At 43.0% G+C, this 16,660-nt stretch overlaps 2 protein-coding genes across 4 annotated transcripts; one reads left to right on the top strand and one right to left on the bottom strand.

Annotated features, from left to right (window-relative positions):
- Positions 1-1,804: 1,804 nt before the first annotated feature.
- On the top strand, positions 1,805-9,355 carry LOC136665420 (G-protein coupled receptor family C group 5 member C-like). Its single transcript, XM_066643042.1, has 4 exons — positions 1,805-1,905; positions 5,223-6,174; positions 7,138-7,238; positions 9,263-9,355. Exons 2-4 carry the CDS (start codon positions 5,238-5,240, stop codon positions 9,341-9,343), a joined length of 1,119 nt encoding a protein of 372 aa, XP_066499139.1. The 5' UTR covers positions 1,805-1,905; positions 5,223-5,237; the 3' UTR covers positions 9,344-9,355.
- ccdc137 (coiled-coil domain containing 137) lies at positions 7,313-16,162 on the bottom strand. 3 transcript variants are annotated; one of them, XM_066643044.1, is made up of 7 exons: positions 16,019-16,162; positions 14,937-15,076; positions 13,058-13,283; positions 12,656-12,738; positions 11,457-11,536; positions 10,894-11,103; positions 7,313-9,374 (listed from the first exon to the last, which is right to left on the bottom strand). In XM_066643044.1, exons 1-6 carry the CDS (start codon positions 16,084-16,086, stop codon positions 10,912-10,914), a joined length of 789 nt encoding a protein of 262 aa, XP_066499141.1. In that variant the 5' UTR covers positions 16,087-16,162; the 3' UTR covers positions 7,313-9,374; positions 10,894-10,911. The 3 variants fall into 3 exon arrangements, with proteins under 3 accessions (XP_066499141.1, XP_066499142.1, XP_066499140.1); XM_066643045.1 differs by lacking the exon at positions 7,313-9,374 and adding an exon at positions 9,406-10,790; XM_066643043.1 differs by lacking the exon at positions 7,313-9,374 and having other exon boundaries at positions 9,407-11,103.
- Between the last annotated feature and the right edge of the window lie 498 nt (positions 16,163-16,660).

Raw genomic sequence — 16,660 nt, 5'->3', positions numbered from 1 at the left:
CATTAATCGTAATCCAGGTGAAATCTTCAATTAATTGTTATATTGATTTATGGTCCTATCGCCCAGTAAAACACACACTACAGGATTTATCCTCTTTAATCTCAGGAACTGATGTCTACCTAATGTGAGATGCAGATAAGATGTCGCACAGCTCCGGGGACCTGGAGGATGTGGGTTCGAGTCCCGTTCCGGGTGACTGACTGTGAGGAGTGTGGTGTGTTCTCCCTGTGTCTGTGTGGGTTTCCTCCGGGTGACTGTCTGTGAGGAGTGTGGTGTGTTCTCCCTGTGTCTGTGTGGGTTTCCTCCGGGTGACTGTCTGTGAGGAGTGTGGTGTGTTCTCTCTGTGTCTGCGCGGGTTTCCTCCGGGTGACTGACTGTAAGGAGTGTGGTGTGTTCTCCCTGTGTCTGTGTGGGTTTCTTCCGGGTGACTGTCTGTGAGGAGTGTGGTGTGTTCTCCCTGTGTCTGTGTGGGTGTCCTCCGGGTGACTGTCTGTAAGGAGTGTGGTGTGTTCTCCCTGTGTCTGCGTGGGTTTTCTCTGGGTGACTGTCTGTGAAGAGTGTGGTGTGTTCTCCCTGTGTCCGCGTGGGTTTCCTCCGGGTGACTGTCTGTGAAGAGTGTGGTGTGTTCTCTCGGTGTCTGCGTGGGTTTCCTCCGGGTGACTGTCTGTGAGGAGTGTGGTGTGTTCTCCCTGTGTTTGCGTGGGTTTTCTCTGGGTGACTGTCTGTGAAGAGTGTGGTGTGTTCTCCCTGTGTCCGTGTGGGTTTCCTCCGGGTGACTGTCTGTGAGGAGTGTGGTGTGTTCTCTCTGTGTCTGCATGGGTTTCCTCCGGGTGCTCCGGTTTCCTCCCACGCTCCAAAAACACACGTTGGTAGGTGGATTAGCGACTCAAAAGTGTCCGTAGGTGTGAGTGAATGTGAGTGTGTGTGTTGCCCTGTGAAGGACTGGCGCCCCCTCCAGGGTGTGTTCCTGCCTTGCGCCCAGTGATTCCGGGTAGGCTCCTAACCTACACACTAATTGAGTAACTATTTTTAATGATTAATTTCAAAACCCTGCTTAGGCAATTAAACTATAATGAGTTGTAGCTGCACTGGGATTGTGTTTTGAATCCAGAATTAAACAATAATTCTTGTGTTTTTGGCTGCTTTGGTAAAATCTGCTCTTCTTTTGTAACTGATATTTCTGATGAAAGTCTAGGATGTTGTGCATTAACTTTTGAGTATCTCATACGCTTTATATAAATTATTGCTAAAAAGCCAGTCATTTGTCACGATCTGCTAAATGTGTTAAACACTTTGGGCTTTTAACCTGGAAATGGCTTGGTGCTTTAGAGTTCAATCATGTTTATTTCACATTCATTTTAAAGCTATTTTTTTTCCATCTCAGGCCACTTCCCCAAAAGATAAAAGATAAGATAACACATTATTCATAACAGATGAAAATTCAGCGTTAGAAAAGTAAGACATTCTTTGTGTGAACAAACATATATTCGTCAAAAATAAGAGAGGAAGGGAAATATAAATGCAAACGTAGATTAAATACAGCTTTTGAAACATCTGGTGCAGACCCCTGCTGAGCAAGTCAGTGGCATCAGGGATGAGAAACAGACCCTTATGTCTATGAGGCACAACTTTTTAATTGAATGTATTTCAGGTTCCACAAGAGTTCACAGGCTCTGGGAAACACAAAAGTTATTTACAGTTCATAACAGAAGTGAAAGGATGATGTGACGGTAGAGTGCACAACAAAAAGGTGAGGCTTTTCATCGCAGCAAAAGGACAGACGTTGCATGCAAATGGACAGAGTGGTCGAGCTAGTTCAGAAGGTGGAAAGACCAATTACCGAGTGCCATAGCAGTCAGCAGGAGACAAGCAAACACTCAAGCAGAAGACACAGCACATTATAAGGTATGTTTGGACCTTAATACTGTACATAACTACCTAATAGTACGACTGTTGTCATTGTTAAAGACTAGTGGCACTGATCCATCTGTAGTGAAGTCTTCAGGAATCCCCTCAGCTAGAAATTTAACAGGCATCTAATATAGTGAGGAGAAAATGTGATTAATACAAATTTAGATGAGCATAGTTTAGGGCCTTTGAACTTGGTAAAATGACTCTTAACTCGTTAGATTCTTAACATTGCACGCAGGGTGAACCCTTTTTGTGGTGATAAACATTTTGCAACTCCACAGCATGTTTAATAAGATAAGGCTAATAGGAGGAACTGTTGAATTACACTTTTGTAGATCTACAGCAGCAGTGAGTGTTGTGTGTGTGTGTGTGTGTGTGTGTGTGTCAGTACTCTGGCCAGCAACACACAATATTACATTCATTTCAATTTTGTGGCTGCGATACAGAAAAGAAAACAACTCCCAAAAGTGGTCACAACTCCCAGGTTAAAGGAGCGAGGGGTGTGATCATAAATTACGGATTAAATGCCCGTTTCAGGGCGGAGCTCTATTCGACCTGAGATCCCGTCCACTGTCCAATCACATTACAGTCCAAACCCACCAGGTTTCCAGGCACAAACAACAGTTTAATAAAGTGCCTTTCAGCCATTAGGTGTTAGATCTTCTTAAAATCTCCATGAACTAGAGACAGCGCAATATGAGAGCGAATACTGGCCATGGGTTTGAAAGATGGAGGCAGCTTAGAAGAAGCAGGACGACAAGACAGGCCCAGAATCAGCTCATTCTCTCAGCAAGTCATTTCCCAAATAAGTTTAGAAGTACAGATGCCTAGGTATGGATTAAAGCTGTAAACACCATAGTTTGAGTGTTTTATATAAAGAAAGTGTGGGATAGTGACAACGTAAAGGTGTAAGGACACGAAGGTGAATAGAGACATGATTGAAAGATGTCAGTACCACAGTTCCTTTTAAATAAACTGAGGCAGGTTCGTGTGTTTCCTTGTGGCTAGAACTACCTTCAGCTCTTAAGGTGGAACAGAGTATTCAAGAAGGTGGTAAAAATGCCCATTTATGGTGGAAGTATATCTCTGAATATGAAAATTGTGAATAAGGAGCGCCCTGTGAAGGACTGGCGCCCCCTCCAGGGTGTGTTCCCGCCTTGCGCCCAATGATTCCAGGTAGGCTCTGGACCCACCGCGACCCTGAATTGGATAAGGGTTACAGATAATGGATGGATGGATGAATAAGGAGCAAAGATCTACCTCCTCAAATGGCATTTACGGTGGAAGGGACGATCGATACGTAACGCCAGCCTTGGCTACTCAAGGGATGGATAAGATGGATTTAAAGGAGGCAGACAACTCTCTCCACTGTTTTGTTTGTAGTGTACAATTGGTGTTAGTATTGCAGGATGCTCCTTTAAGAACCCTGGCCTATAACATAACCACATTCAAAACACATTTACATAATACTTCTCATCATGTTCTTTGGTGGGCATCTACTGTTTTGTTTGTGGGGAGAACATCATTGCGACATGTGTTGCGTTTTGAAATTGCAAATGTTATGGGGCCATATTAGCACCAGCTGGCGGTGTTTTAACCACTGCAGCTCGCACAAATGCATTTAGAAGGAAGGAAAATGTACAAATCATAGACAAGGTCGATGTTCTCATGAACTATTTGTTCTGTTGGGGTTGCTGCATACCACTGTCCACTGCATAGCATCTGCAAATCTATTCTAGTGTGTTTAAATAATGCTAATGCATTAAACGGCATAAACAGAGTAATATCGTTGGTCACTGTCACATTTTTGCTTTTGCATTTGTTCTCTCTGTGTCTGTGTGGGTTTCCTCCGGGTGACTGTCTATGAGGAGTGTGGTGTGTTCTCTATGTGTCTGTGTGGGTTTCCTCCGGGTGACTGTCTATGAGGAGTGTGGTGTGTTCTCTATGTGTCTGTGTGGGTTTCCTCCGGGTGACTGTCTATGAGGAGTGTGGTGTGTTCTCTGTGTCTGTGTGGGTTTCCTCCGGGTGACTGTCTGTGAGGAGTGTGGTGTGTTCTTTCTGTGTCTGCGTGGGTTTCCTCCGGGTGACTGTCTGTGAGGAGTGTGGTGTGTTCTTTCTGTGTCTGCGTGGGTTTCCTCCGGGTGCTCTAGTTTCCTCCCACAGTCCAAAAACACACGTTGGTAGGTGGATTGGTGACTCAAATGTGTCCATAGGTGTGAGTGTGTGAGTGAATGTGTGCGTGTGTGTGTTGCCCTGTGAAGGACTGGCGCCCCCTCCAGGGTGTAATCCCGCCTTGCGCCCAATGATTCCAGGTAGGCTCTGGACCCACCGCGACCCTGAACTGGATAAGCGCTTACAGATACAGATGATATATGAAGGGTGCAAATGGGTGTTCTAACAACACCGCTTAACAATGAGCTTCATTTTAAATTAGCCATATAAAATGTTATTAAAAAATTCAGACTAAGGTTACTGCTGAAACGTTCAACAAATGTTCATAGTAGGCTACTTGGTAGCATCCCTTACACTGGTTAATGCAGCAGTACATAGAAAATTCATATTTATGGTAAAAAGTGGAAAATGTTTTTCATTAAAAATAATCAGGCTTTCTATATATATATATATATGTATAGATTTTCATCCCTCGGGTACAAGACTCACTTGAGCAATAAAGCAATAGATTGTCCGTGTTCTTCCTGCAGTTTGGGATTCCAAAATACCCAAATACAAAAGTGCTGACATTTAGTCATTTAGGACATGACTGGTGTCCAGGGCGACCTGATGTTCTGTTTGGTGCAGACATTTACAGAAGGCTCTTGTACAGAGTGACCCCACCACTGAAGCAGGATGCAAGATTGTGGTTTTCAGTTGGACCAGAAGTTAGAAGACCCAGACTGAGCCTCTGTGCTGAGAGATACTGTGTATAATAGAGCAGAAAAACAGGATGTACAACTAGACACTACAGCTTACCTTTTTTTCTCTGGCCTGATATCAGTGGTTAGTTTCTGACCACAAAGCCTCTATTAGCTGAATACACCTGCTATGTTTAATTGTTCACAAACTATCCTTCAACCTGCAGTGACATTGATGACTTCTGCGCAGAGAATTGTTAATTATTCAAAAAATATCTCGCTGAAGGTAGGTTTCCACTGATTGAAGCATGAGATAGTGGTTCTCGAACTCGTTCTTCAGTGTGTGTGTGTGTGTTGGGGTGTGTTCTGTTAAGGTAAATCCGACATGATGCTTTTACAACAATAATAAAATGATTACAAATGAGAACGTGATAGAATCTAACATCTATCTTCTTGTAGGTCCCACCAAAGAATATGAAAACCTCCAGCATCCCACCAGAAGGCTGTCCTTCGTCACTTGACTCTCGCTACTTTACATTCTGTGACCTGACTGCAGTATGGGGCATTGTGGTGGAGGCAGTTGCTGGTGCAGGGATTGTGACTTCCTTGTTGCTTCTGGTTGTAACGGCGCTAAGCCTGCCCTTTGTTGAGGACAATAAAAAGAGTATGCTGACCCTGCAAACTAGTTTCCAAATGTTCACTTTGGGCCACTTCGGTGTGTCTCTCGTTTTCCTCATGGGACCAGACAGCATCACTTGCACAGCTAGGATGTTCGTGTTTGGAGTGCTGTTTGCAGGTAACTTTGCGTGCCTGGTGATGCACGGTTTATGGTTGGTACTGGATCCCCTTGGAAAAAGGCTTAGGGGGTGGCCCTTTTGGCTTGGAGCTCTTGGGCTTTGGCTGATAGAGGTCATTATCAACACAGAATGGATGATGATTGTTCTCCAGATGCCACAGGACACCGCAGCTGTGTTTGACGTTTGTGATATCAGCCAGACTGACTTCACAATGGCACTTATTTATGTTATGGTACTCTTAGTTGTGGTAGTAATAATGGCTGTGCCATCACTGTCGCACAAACACATGCCGTTCAGATGCGACGCACTCTACATACTACTGACTGGGATCCTGTCCGTTTGTGTTTGGATGGGTTGGATTGTGATGTACATCTACATCAACAACATGTTGGCGCGTCCCAGCTGGGACGACGCTACGCTTGCCATAGCTCTGGTGTTCAATGCCTGGATCTTTCTCATGACATACAGCATTCCAGAGTTCTGTGCACTCATCAAAGACATGGAAACTTTAGAAGTAAGCCTTGACACCTCTAAAAGTAACATCACCAGTGATCACACAAACAGCCAGGAAGCCATAGGCGTGGAAAACGAGAACTTCTCTTCAAATGACAGAGGTAGGATTTTCATTAGGATGCTATTAGGAACGTTTTGATTTGGGAGGAGCAATGCTCTGTGGTCTTTTAGAAAGCAAATCAATCGGTGTGTTCCTTCATTATTAAAGGTAAAGTGTCATGGGATCACCACTGATCTTACATAAAAACAACTTTGAATTTTCTTTATTCATGTTAAAGATTTGCATGAAATTAAATCACTGACATCCAGATCTACAGGGGGGGGGGCATTTATATGGATACATCTTAATAAAATAGGAATGGGTGGTGATATTAACTTCCTGTTTGTGGCACATTAGTATATGGAACTTTTCAAGATGGGTGGTGACCATGGTGGCCATTTTGAAGTCGGCCATTTTGGATCCAACTTTTATTTTTTCACTGGGAAGAGGGTCATGTGACACATCAAACTTATTGGGAATTTCACAAGAAAAACAATGGTGTGATTGGTTTTAACGTAACCATATTCGTTTATGAGTTATTTACAAGTTTCTGACCACTTATAAAATGTGTTCAGTGCTGCCCATTGTGTTGGATTGTCAATGCAACCCTTTTCTCCCACTCTTCACACACTGATAGCAACACCGCAGGAGAAATGCTAGCACAGGCTTCCAGTATCCCAAGTTTATATCACCAACCATTCCCATTTTATTAAGGTGTATCTATATAAATAGCCCACCCTGTATAATTTGAGTAACATGTAATCATTTTTAAAGTATATACCTGGATGTAGATTATTTAAATTATACTTGATTAGCTTCTAAAAATAGATCTAGATCTGTTCAAACCAGGTAGGGTACGGTGTGAAGCTTCTGGTACGTTTGTGCATTTATTAAGTAACTTAAGTAACATCTGTGAAATAATATATTTCCTCAAACTTCAGTTATGAAGCGTTAAATGTGTTGCTACTGCATTAGCGCCCATAAATAACACATTACACCATACTGCTGTTGTTCTCTTTTCAAGGAAAATGTTTTATATCTCCCTACTGTGGATATTTTGGGAGTGTGCACAAGAACGTGTACCAAGCTACTGAGCTCGCCTTCATAAGTCAGGGACCAGTCAATGTGAGTACAATGAACATCACTGATCAGTCATAGAAACATTTCTTTAATATACAACCATACACTGAAATGCCACTTTACAGGTTATACCTAACTTACAGCAACACTCATTGGCTTTACCTCGCCTCATCAGCCTTAAACATGCACTTCGGAGGTTTGAGGTTTGCAGTTTTTGACTGAAGTGTATGCTCTGCCTATCAGTGGAAAGAAATCTGAGAATCCAGTTTTGATCTAAGCAGTGACACCCCGGTATCAAGGCTGAGAAAATGTACCCTTTTAAAACCATCCAGCCAACAGTGTATCGGTGGTTAATAGAAGAATTTTTCACAAGGTGCTGGAATATCGAGTTATATGAGTTGGTTAATCTTTGCCAAAACATCATTCCCAATAACTTCAAGATATTTAAAATATTAATCATTTTAAAAATGTACTTCAGATATCATCGCTCTCCAATGGAAAACATTCATTCATTCATTGTGCGCTTATCCAGTTCAGGGTCGCGGTGGGTCCGGAGCCTACCTGGAATCACTGGGCGCAAAGCGGGAACACACCCTGTGCAAGACACATTCACTCACACCTACAGACACTTTTGAGTCGCCAATCCACCTACCAACGTATATTTGGAGCGTGGGAGGAAACTGGAGCACCCGGAGGAAACCCACGCAGACACAGAGAGAACACACCACACTCCTCACAGACAGTCACCCGGAGGAAACCCACGGAGACACAGGGAGAACACACCACACTCCTCACAGACAGTCATCCGGAGGAAACCCATGCAGACACAGAGAGAACACACCACACTCCTCACAGACAGTCACCCAGAGGAAACCCACGGAGACACAGGGAGAACACACCACACTCCTCACAGACAGTCACCTGGAGGAAACCCACGCAGACACATAGAGAACACACCACATTCCTCACAGACAGTCACCCGGAGGAAACCCACAGAGACACAGGGAGAACACACCACACTCCTCACAGACAGTCATCCGAAGGAAACCCACACAGACACAGGGAGAACACACCACACTCCTCACAGACAGTCACCCGGAGGAAACCCACGGAGACACAGAGAGAACACACCACACTCCTCACAGACAGTCACCTGGAGGAAACCCATGCAGACACATAGAGAACACACCACACTCCTCACAGACAGTCACCCGGAGGAAACCCACGGAGACACAGGGAGAACAGACCACACTCCTCACAGACAGTCACCCGGAGGAAACCCACGCAGACACAGAGAGAACACACCACACTCCTCACAGACAGTCACCCGGAGGCCCTGGAGCTGTGACAGAGACACTACCTGCTGCACCACCGTGCCGCCCACAATGAAAAACAAGGAAAACTGGCAGGTTCCAAAAATGTAATAAACTAAAATTTGGCACAAATGGAGATACATGTTTTTTATTGTAGAGCGACGATTTTATAAAGTTGCTTTAGTTTCATAGGCCTCTTATCCCTTGAATGTCTATGCATTTGTTGTTTAATAAGGTCTTGGTATTAAATGAGCCACACACTCTTGTACTGGTTTTCTATCTCCTGTCTGTGGAATGATTAAACGTAAATGCAATTGTTGGTAGTGAGAGAAAATCTGATAAAGCATCAGACAGTGAGCACAACATATATTTCTAGCATACAACATATATATATACTGGCTAGATTTGGACCACAGAAAACACCTGCAAATGCTTCTGTGAACTATAACAAGAACAGTTATTCATCACAGAATACACCTCTTTATTCATTAATGTAATTCAGGCTGGTTTGGACTGCCCATCTTATAGTAGGTACAACGTGTCTGAAACTTTGCTGAAGTTATAGTCTCAACCTACATAGTGCATGTCTCTGGTAAGTGAACCTTTTAAAAGCCAATGACGAGGAACAAATGAGCTGCCTCCAAATCTGGGACACAGCATGTGGTCTTATGTAAAAGATGTACAGTAATATATGCAAAACCTTGTATGATATGAATCTCATTGGGTGACATTTCTATTTTCTCTTCTGCATGCAAGGACATTTCCCATGAGGAAGTGCCGACCAGACCAACAGCTCCAGTACTGCTCCCAGAAACCAGCAGTCATCTGCCAAACTGAAGGATAGGCTCGAGTCCAAACAACGTCCAATCTAGAGATGGAAGAGTGTGCTGTCTCAAAAACCAGCCAAAAGATATGAATCATAACAGACCAAATGTAAATGTTTACCACAAGTGACAATTTCACCAATGTTCATCAGACCACGGATGGTTTCTGTCATCTGTATCACGCCCATATTAGGGACTCACGTGTCAAACTCAAGGCCCGTGGGCCAAATGTGGCCCGCCGTATGATCTGATGTGGCCCGCAAGAGCTTAAAAGATCTGATTGACTGCAGTCTAGTGGCTTCACGGGTAAGAATCGACATGAATTGTGGAAAATGGAGTTTACGGTCAATGCACGCTTTTAGACTTAATTATTAAATATTGACCTTAAACTACATTTCCCACAATGCATGCTGATTACGTTGCCTGCCAAGTGACGGCATTCCACCACTAGATCAGTGTATCCTCTTCGATGTGATTTTTTCAACAAGTGGAATTAAGAAATAGCTACAAACATTGATCCCAAAATGTCCAGGAAACGAAAAAATGATGCAGATGGAAGACAGTTTGAAGAGAGATGGGAAGGCGATACATGTTTGTGCTTCAAGGAGAAAAACCTGTATGTCTTTTGTGTTATGAGGCGGTGACCGTTGTCAAGGACTACAATTTACGTCTGCACTTTGACACCGAACACCAAACTGTACAAGAATTAAAAGGTAAACTGCGATCGCAGCAGAATGTTCACAACAGAGAGTTATGACCCAAAACGACGCAGCTGTGAAAGCTAGCTCTACTGTAGCTGAATGAGTCTTTCTCAGGCGGTGCATTTTTGAAGCAGTGCGTGCTGAAGGTCACTTGTGTTTGATGATATTTCTCTTTATTCTCTTGGATAGTTTGATCATTGATTGATGGAGTTATATGAGTTTCTGACAAATGAACAGGGTTTATGTTGTTAACAGAGCAACAAGCAAACATTTTTACATCTATGCAAATATTTATAAGTTAAATAAGTAATAAATTTAGAGTTATTTCACATTAAAGAGTACTTACATTTATTCTACATTACATTTGGTTACATTTATAGGGTCTTACAGTTACATCTAGGGCAACCACTGTGCTGATGTGGCCCTCTGTGAAAATGAGTTTGACCCCCCCCCCCACTGCTCTAGGGAATCTCAGTATGGTTTTGAAATGGAATGAATGAGAGTTCATTAAAAAAAAAAAAAAAAGTCAGCCTTACCCTGCAGTAAAAAAAAACCTGCGTCTGCCCTTAGGAGGCACTGCGAGAGTTACAGAGATATAACACATATATAAAGGGTTATAAATACGGGCGTCACAGTGTTACCAATATTTTATTTACATATAAATCAGGTTGAAAATGTGTTATTTGTTATTTTATTGCTGTCATTAATTGTACCTTGGATCTGGGTCTAAACTCAATTCAATATGTTCATTGTCCACTGCTGAAAAAAAAAAGTACAATACACTTGAAAAAGACCAAAAAGTGGATGGTGTTAGAGCAGGAGCATAAACAAACTCTTTTGTTGGACTCCATCTGATACTGACCCACATCTAATAAAACTGTCACTGAAGATCCTTCGGTTTGTTTATTGCCGTCTCTTGTCGCTCTTGTTTCTTCTGCTTCAGGCTGCGATAGGCTTGAACGACCCGCTCGCGCTCCTCCTCCATTATCCTCTGCCTCGCCATAGAGGGTCTGACTGTCGATTGTACGTTGTGACCAAGTAGAGAATTCAGGAGAAGGCTCTTAGTCGCCCCCTAGAAGAATCCACAATGCGTAATAAAGCGGCATTACTGTTCCATACGTTCTTTTCAGAATAAAACATGCGCTTATTTTTCAAACACAAATGTAACATGGGTTCCAAGTGCGGTGAATTACTCTGTTTCTTTCGATCAGTTATGAGTGAGATATATTCATAAGACTCAGTTACACAATGCTTGTGGTTGCAAGCTTTAACTACTATATGTCTGTAATAATAACGTTCTGTACACGTTCGTTTTCATCTAATCGAGGTTCATACTAAAAAGTCATAACAAAAAAAAAAATAATATTAATAATAAAAATAGAACTAAATCTTAAGGAAAACAAAAAATTTAAACCTAAATATCACCTGAGCTTTCTCTGGGACCTTCTTGGGTTTGACAGTCAGCGTTGGAGGTTCCATGGCAACCTCTCCAAACTTTACTTCATCTTCAAAAAATACAAAGGCCACATTTCAGAACACATTTTTAAGTCAAATGTAGGGGTGCACGATATTGAGATGAAAAGTTACATTGTGATATATATATTTTTTATATATATAAATATATATATATAGCGAAAGTACAAAACTTATAAAGGGATATTTTTGAGTGGTGGACTATACTCAGTGTAGCACCACACACACTAACACACCACCACCACCACGTCAGTGTCACTGCAGCGCTGAGAATGATCCACCACCACATCACACCTGCTCTGTAATTGTAGGACTTTTTTTCCATTAACACTGTACACGGGCCACCTGTCTGTGAGGAGTGTGGTGTGTTCTCTCTGTGTCTGCGTGGGTTTCCTCCGGGTGACTGTCTGTGAGGAGTGTGGTGTGTTCTCCCTGTGTCTGCGTGTGTTTCCTCCGGGTGACTGTCTGTGAGGAGTGTGGTGTGTTCTCCCTGTGTCTGGCTGGGTTTCCTCCAGGTGACTGTCTGTGAGGAGTGTGGTGTGTTCTCTCTGTGTCTGCGTGGGTTTCCTCCGGGTGACTGTCTGTGAGGAGTGTGGTGTGTTCTCTCTGTGTCTGCGTGGGTTTCCTCCGGGTGACTGTCTGTGAGGAGTGTGGTGTGTTCTCTCTGTGTCTGCGTGGGTTTCCTCCGGGTGACTGTCTGTGAGGAGTGTGGTGTGTTCTCTCTGTGTCTGCGTGGGTTTCCTCCGGGTGACTGTCTGTGAGGAGTTGGTGTGTTCTCCCTGTGTCTGCGTGGGTTTCCTCCGGGTGCTCCGGTTTCCTCCCACAGTCCAAAAACACACGTTGGTAGGTGGATTGGCGACTCAAAAGTGTCCGTAGGTGTGAGTGTGAGTGAATGTGTGTGTGTCTTAGTTGCCCTGTGAAGGACTGGCGCCCCCTCCAGGGTGTATTCCCACCTTGCGCACAAAGATTCCAGGTAGGCTCTGGACCCACCGCCGCCCTGAACTGGATAAGCGCTTACAGATAATGAATGAATGTACACTGGAAAGCCCCCCTCCCCTCCCCATGTTGGTCATCCCTGATTACATTATTAAAGTTCCAAACAATTAAATATAGGAAAATGGCTAAATATTTTATTCAAAATAAATACAAACCTATCAACATCTCCTTTTCTGCTCTTTCCACTCGTTGCTCCAGCTTTTTCTTATGAAGTCGGTCTAATCTTCCTTTATCAAACCTAAACAAAAGAAAGTACATTAGAAATGAAGAAATAAGGCAGGAAGATTTAAGTAAATAATAACAAACACATGGATATGAAAAAACACGTAGTTTACAAAACAGCTACAAACTTACGTTCATGGCACTTGGCAGGTGCTTTTGTAAAGAGCTTAATTTAAATCACTTTTTTAATGAACGTTCTTGTCACTTTCTAGATTCTGCCTTGACTTACAACTGAACATTTAACCGACTTTGTAAAAGGTACATAAACATATCCTGTGCATCACGCGTCCAAACCGCACCAAGCAACAAACACAAATAATAGATACACAACTAACAGTTTCTTTTTTTCAGACTTCTGTTTGTTCTTCTTCGTTTCTGTCTCCTCCATCTGTAGCTCGGGCTGTCTCTCCGTCTGGTTTTTGGTGAGAAAGAGAACGTGCTGCGTTTCTTGAGACATGCGTTTCAGGTACGCTGATTCTGACTCTTGCTTCCCTCTGCGGAAGTGTGGAACTGGAATGTCTTCCTCCACAGACGTTTCTGTCTGAGCTGTGGATTTGGCAGCTGTTATAATCAATGAATAGAAACAACTCATTACTCGAGGAACACTGCAATTAAATCACACAAATACAACACTTTCATGAGCATACACCGTAAGAAACAAAGGTAGATGGAATGTGGTACAACTGTTCCTTGATCTAATATACTGCAGGTGACATCAGTGAGTTTTCTGAGAATGGAACTTCATTTATAATTCCAAGCATAGAGCGTCCACCACAAAGATCCAGTGCTGTGAACATACAGTGTCTATAGAAAAACCTTTATAATTTACACCAGTCTTTGAAATAGTCACTTGTCTTGTGTTCTCCCTGTGTCTGTGTGGGTTTCCTCCGGGTGACTGTCTGTGAGGAGTGTGGTGTGTTCTCTCTGTGTCTGTGTGGGTTTCCTCCGGGTGACTGTCTGTGAGGAGTGTGGTGTGTTCTCTCTGTGTCTGCGTGGGTTTCCTCCGGGTGACTGTCTGTGAGGAGTGTGGTGTGTTCTCCCTGTGTCTGTGTGGGTTTCCTCCGGGTGACTGTCTGTGAGGAGTGTGGTGTGTTCTCCCTGTGTCTGTGTGGGTTTCCTCCGGGTGACTGTCTGTGAGGAGTGTGGTGTGTTCTCTCTGTGTCTGCGTGGGTTTCCTCTGGGTGACTGTCTGTGAGGAGTGTGGTGTGTTCTCTCTGTGTCTCCGTGGGTTTCCTCTGGGTGACTGTCTGTGAGGAGTGTGGTGTGTTCTCTCTGTGTCTGCGTGGGTTTCCTCCGAGTGACTGTCTGTGAGGAGTGTGGTGTGTTCTCTCTGTGTCTCCGTGGGTTTCCTCTGGGTGACTGTCTGTGAGGAGTGTGGTGTGTTCTCTCTGTGTCTCCGTGGGTTTCCTCTGGGTGACTGTCTGTGAGGAGTGTGGTGTGTTCTCTCTGTGTCTCCGTGGGTTTCCTCCGGGTGACTGTCTGTGAGGAGTGTGGTGTGTTCTCTCTGTGTCTGCGTGGGTTTCCTCCGAGTGACTGTCTGTGAGGAGTGTGGTGTGTTCTCTCTGTGTCTGCGTGGGTTTCCTCCGGGTGCTCCGGTTTCCTCCCACACTCCAAAAACACACGTTGGTAGGTGGATTGGCGACTCAAAAGTGTCCGTAGGTGTGAGTGAATGTGTGAGTGTGTGTGTTGCCCCCTCCAGGGTGTGTTCCCGCCTTGCGCCCAATGATTCCAGGTAGGCTCTGGACCCACCGCGACCCTGAACTGGATAAGGGTTACAGATAATTAATGAATGAATAATGTCACCTTTTGCTTTATTTATAGCCATCAGCCAGTTTATGTCCCTACCACTAACATCCTCTCGGCTGGGGCACACAGTTCGGAATGAGAGCCCAGTATGGCAAGGTGCTGGTGACCCCATAGACTCTCCACTTCTGGACAATGCTCTGAACAGTACTCAAAGGGACGGTTAAAGCCACGTAAATCTGCTTATGTCCTCCTCACAACTGCTTTTCCACGGCTTTATCGTGATTCCCTTTTAAAAGCACCTTTCTAAGTATGGTTCATTAGAATTAATGTCAGCTTTGGGCCCGTTTACCTGCTGTGAGATCTGTTAATAATAATATGTTAATAATCTAAAGAAATATCTCTACAGACACTGTATGACATATTTACACATGACCTTAAATTCCCACTGAGTGCGTTCTGTGTTCGTACCTTTCATTATTTTCTTAAGCTTTTTGGAACCCATGTTCATTCGCTCTTTGCTTTTTATAATTTCACGCAGACGGAAAGGTATCTGCTCCAGATGTTCTTCAGGTCGAGGTTTTACACATTTCTTCGGTTTCTTCTTGTTACTGAAGCAAAAATGAAAGAGAATTAAACAATCTAAATGTGATTCAATTAAAATGACACTGAATCTTTCAGTCAAACCTCCCTTCACTGATAAACCCAGTTTGTTACGTATCCAGAGGTGAATCCCTGGTTTTAAAGCTGAAGTAGTGTTTTGGTGTTCAGTCCGAGCCGTGTTGTTCGTTTCCCGTTTACTGAACCAGGGCTGTGTACAAACAACAGACATTTTTCCAGTTTGAAAACAGACTTTGTGCTCTCTGTCCCCGTGAATGTGTCTTATTTTGGACCGAGTGAGAGTCTGCAAACGACCAAGAACGAGGCAGTAACCCAGTAAACATTTAGCCGTTGATTCAACGTTGAAATGACGTAATGACTGCCGTCTAATCAACGTTCTCTTAAGGTTGAAAATGAAAGTTGAAAAGACGTCCAAACACAGACATTGAAAAAACGACTATTAGACGTATGTTGGACGTCCATTGACGTTATTAATTGGTCCTGAAATAAATTACTTGTATAAAACACATTTTGGTCGTCCACTGACGTTATCGATTGGTCACCACTTAACTAACTTATTAAGATGGATTTTGGACGTCCATTGACGTTTAAAATATGTCCTTGACGGACAGACTACTTTTAGACCTATTTTGAACGTCCAGGGACGTACCTTGTTTACTGGGAATGCAGAACCCCATGCAGGGACCCAATACACTGCGTATGGATCCATCTGGAAAAAGCCTAAACGCAGCTGTGGTGACGAAACATCCAACGACTTCAGGACACGAGTAACAAACAGCACTAGAACATACAAGGCTGGCATCAAGCAGATACTGCAGCAAATCATTTAAAATATGAGGACAGTGGAAGGTAAACAACCACCCACTTTAAGTCGACTCCTATTGCAGAAAAACTAAAGAATACTTTCTCAGGTTGCAGTTATTTCCTCTTACCTTTGATTCGTTTCTTTCTTTTTTGGCGCCAAAGGCGCTGCATCTTTATTTTTACACTTTTTCACCATGGTTCCAGTTTATTGTCACCTCCAGCTCAGACCCATGAGGCAAAACATGTTTCCGTTTCTTCTACGACGTTTTAGACTCGCGTCAAGCGCAACACCGCCACCTACAGGACACTGTCCAGACAAGGAAGGGGACTCTTACTTTTTTTTTTTTTTTTTGGCTTTTTTGAAACGTTATTTCAACAATTAACTAAATTAAAACTATCCAAGATTTTCCCCGTGGTTATTGTCATAATAATAATAAAAAATAATATATTATTAATAATTATTCTATATAATAATACATATCAAATATTGCAAAACGGATGAAAAAAATGTTTGAGGTTTGCAGCACTTTTATTTTGAAATGTCTCTTTTCATGTACAAAATGTAGCTGAGGGAAAATAAATAAATAGTTGCCCGTTGACAAAAAATATTATATTTCATTATTCATAAAAAACAGCTTTGCGGATATATTTAATAGATACATTTTTATTTTAGTTTTGTTCTTTCACTGACACTGCCATAAGTAGGGTGACCAGATCTGAGGTGGTGAAAAAGAGGACACTACTGACGTGCAGACTGACCAATTAAATGT

The sequence above is a fragment of the Hoplias malabaricus genome, chromosome 13, assembly GCF_029633855.1.
Source record: "Hoplias malabaricus isolate fHopMal1 chromosome 13, fHopMal1.hap1, whole genome shotgun sequence".
Taxonomy (NCBI): domain Eukaryota; kingdom Metazoa; phylum Chordata; class Actinopteri; order Characiformes; family Erythrinidae; genus Hoplias; species Hoplias malabaricus.
Note: the sequence above shows the minus strand (reverse complement) of the source record. Positions and strands in the feature narration are given on the sequence as shown.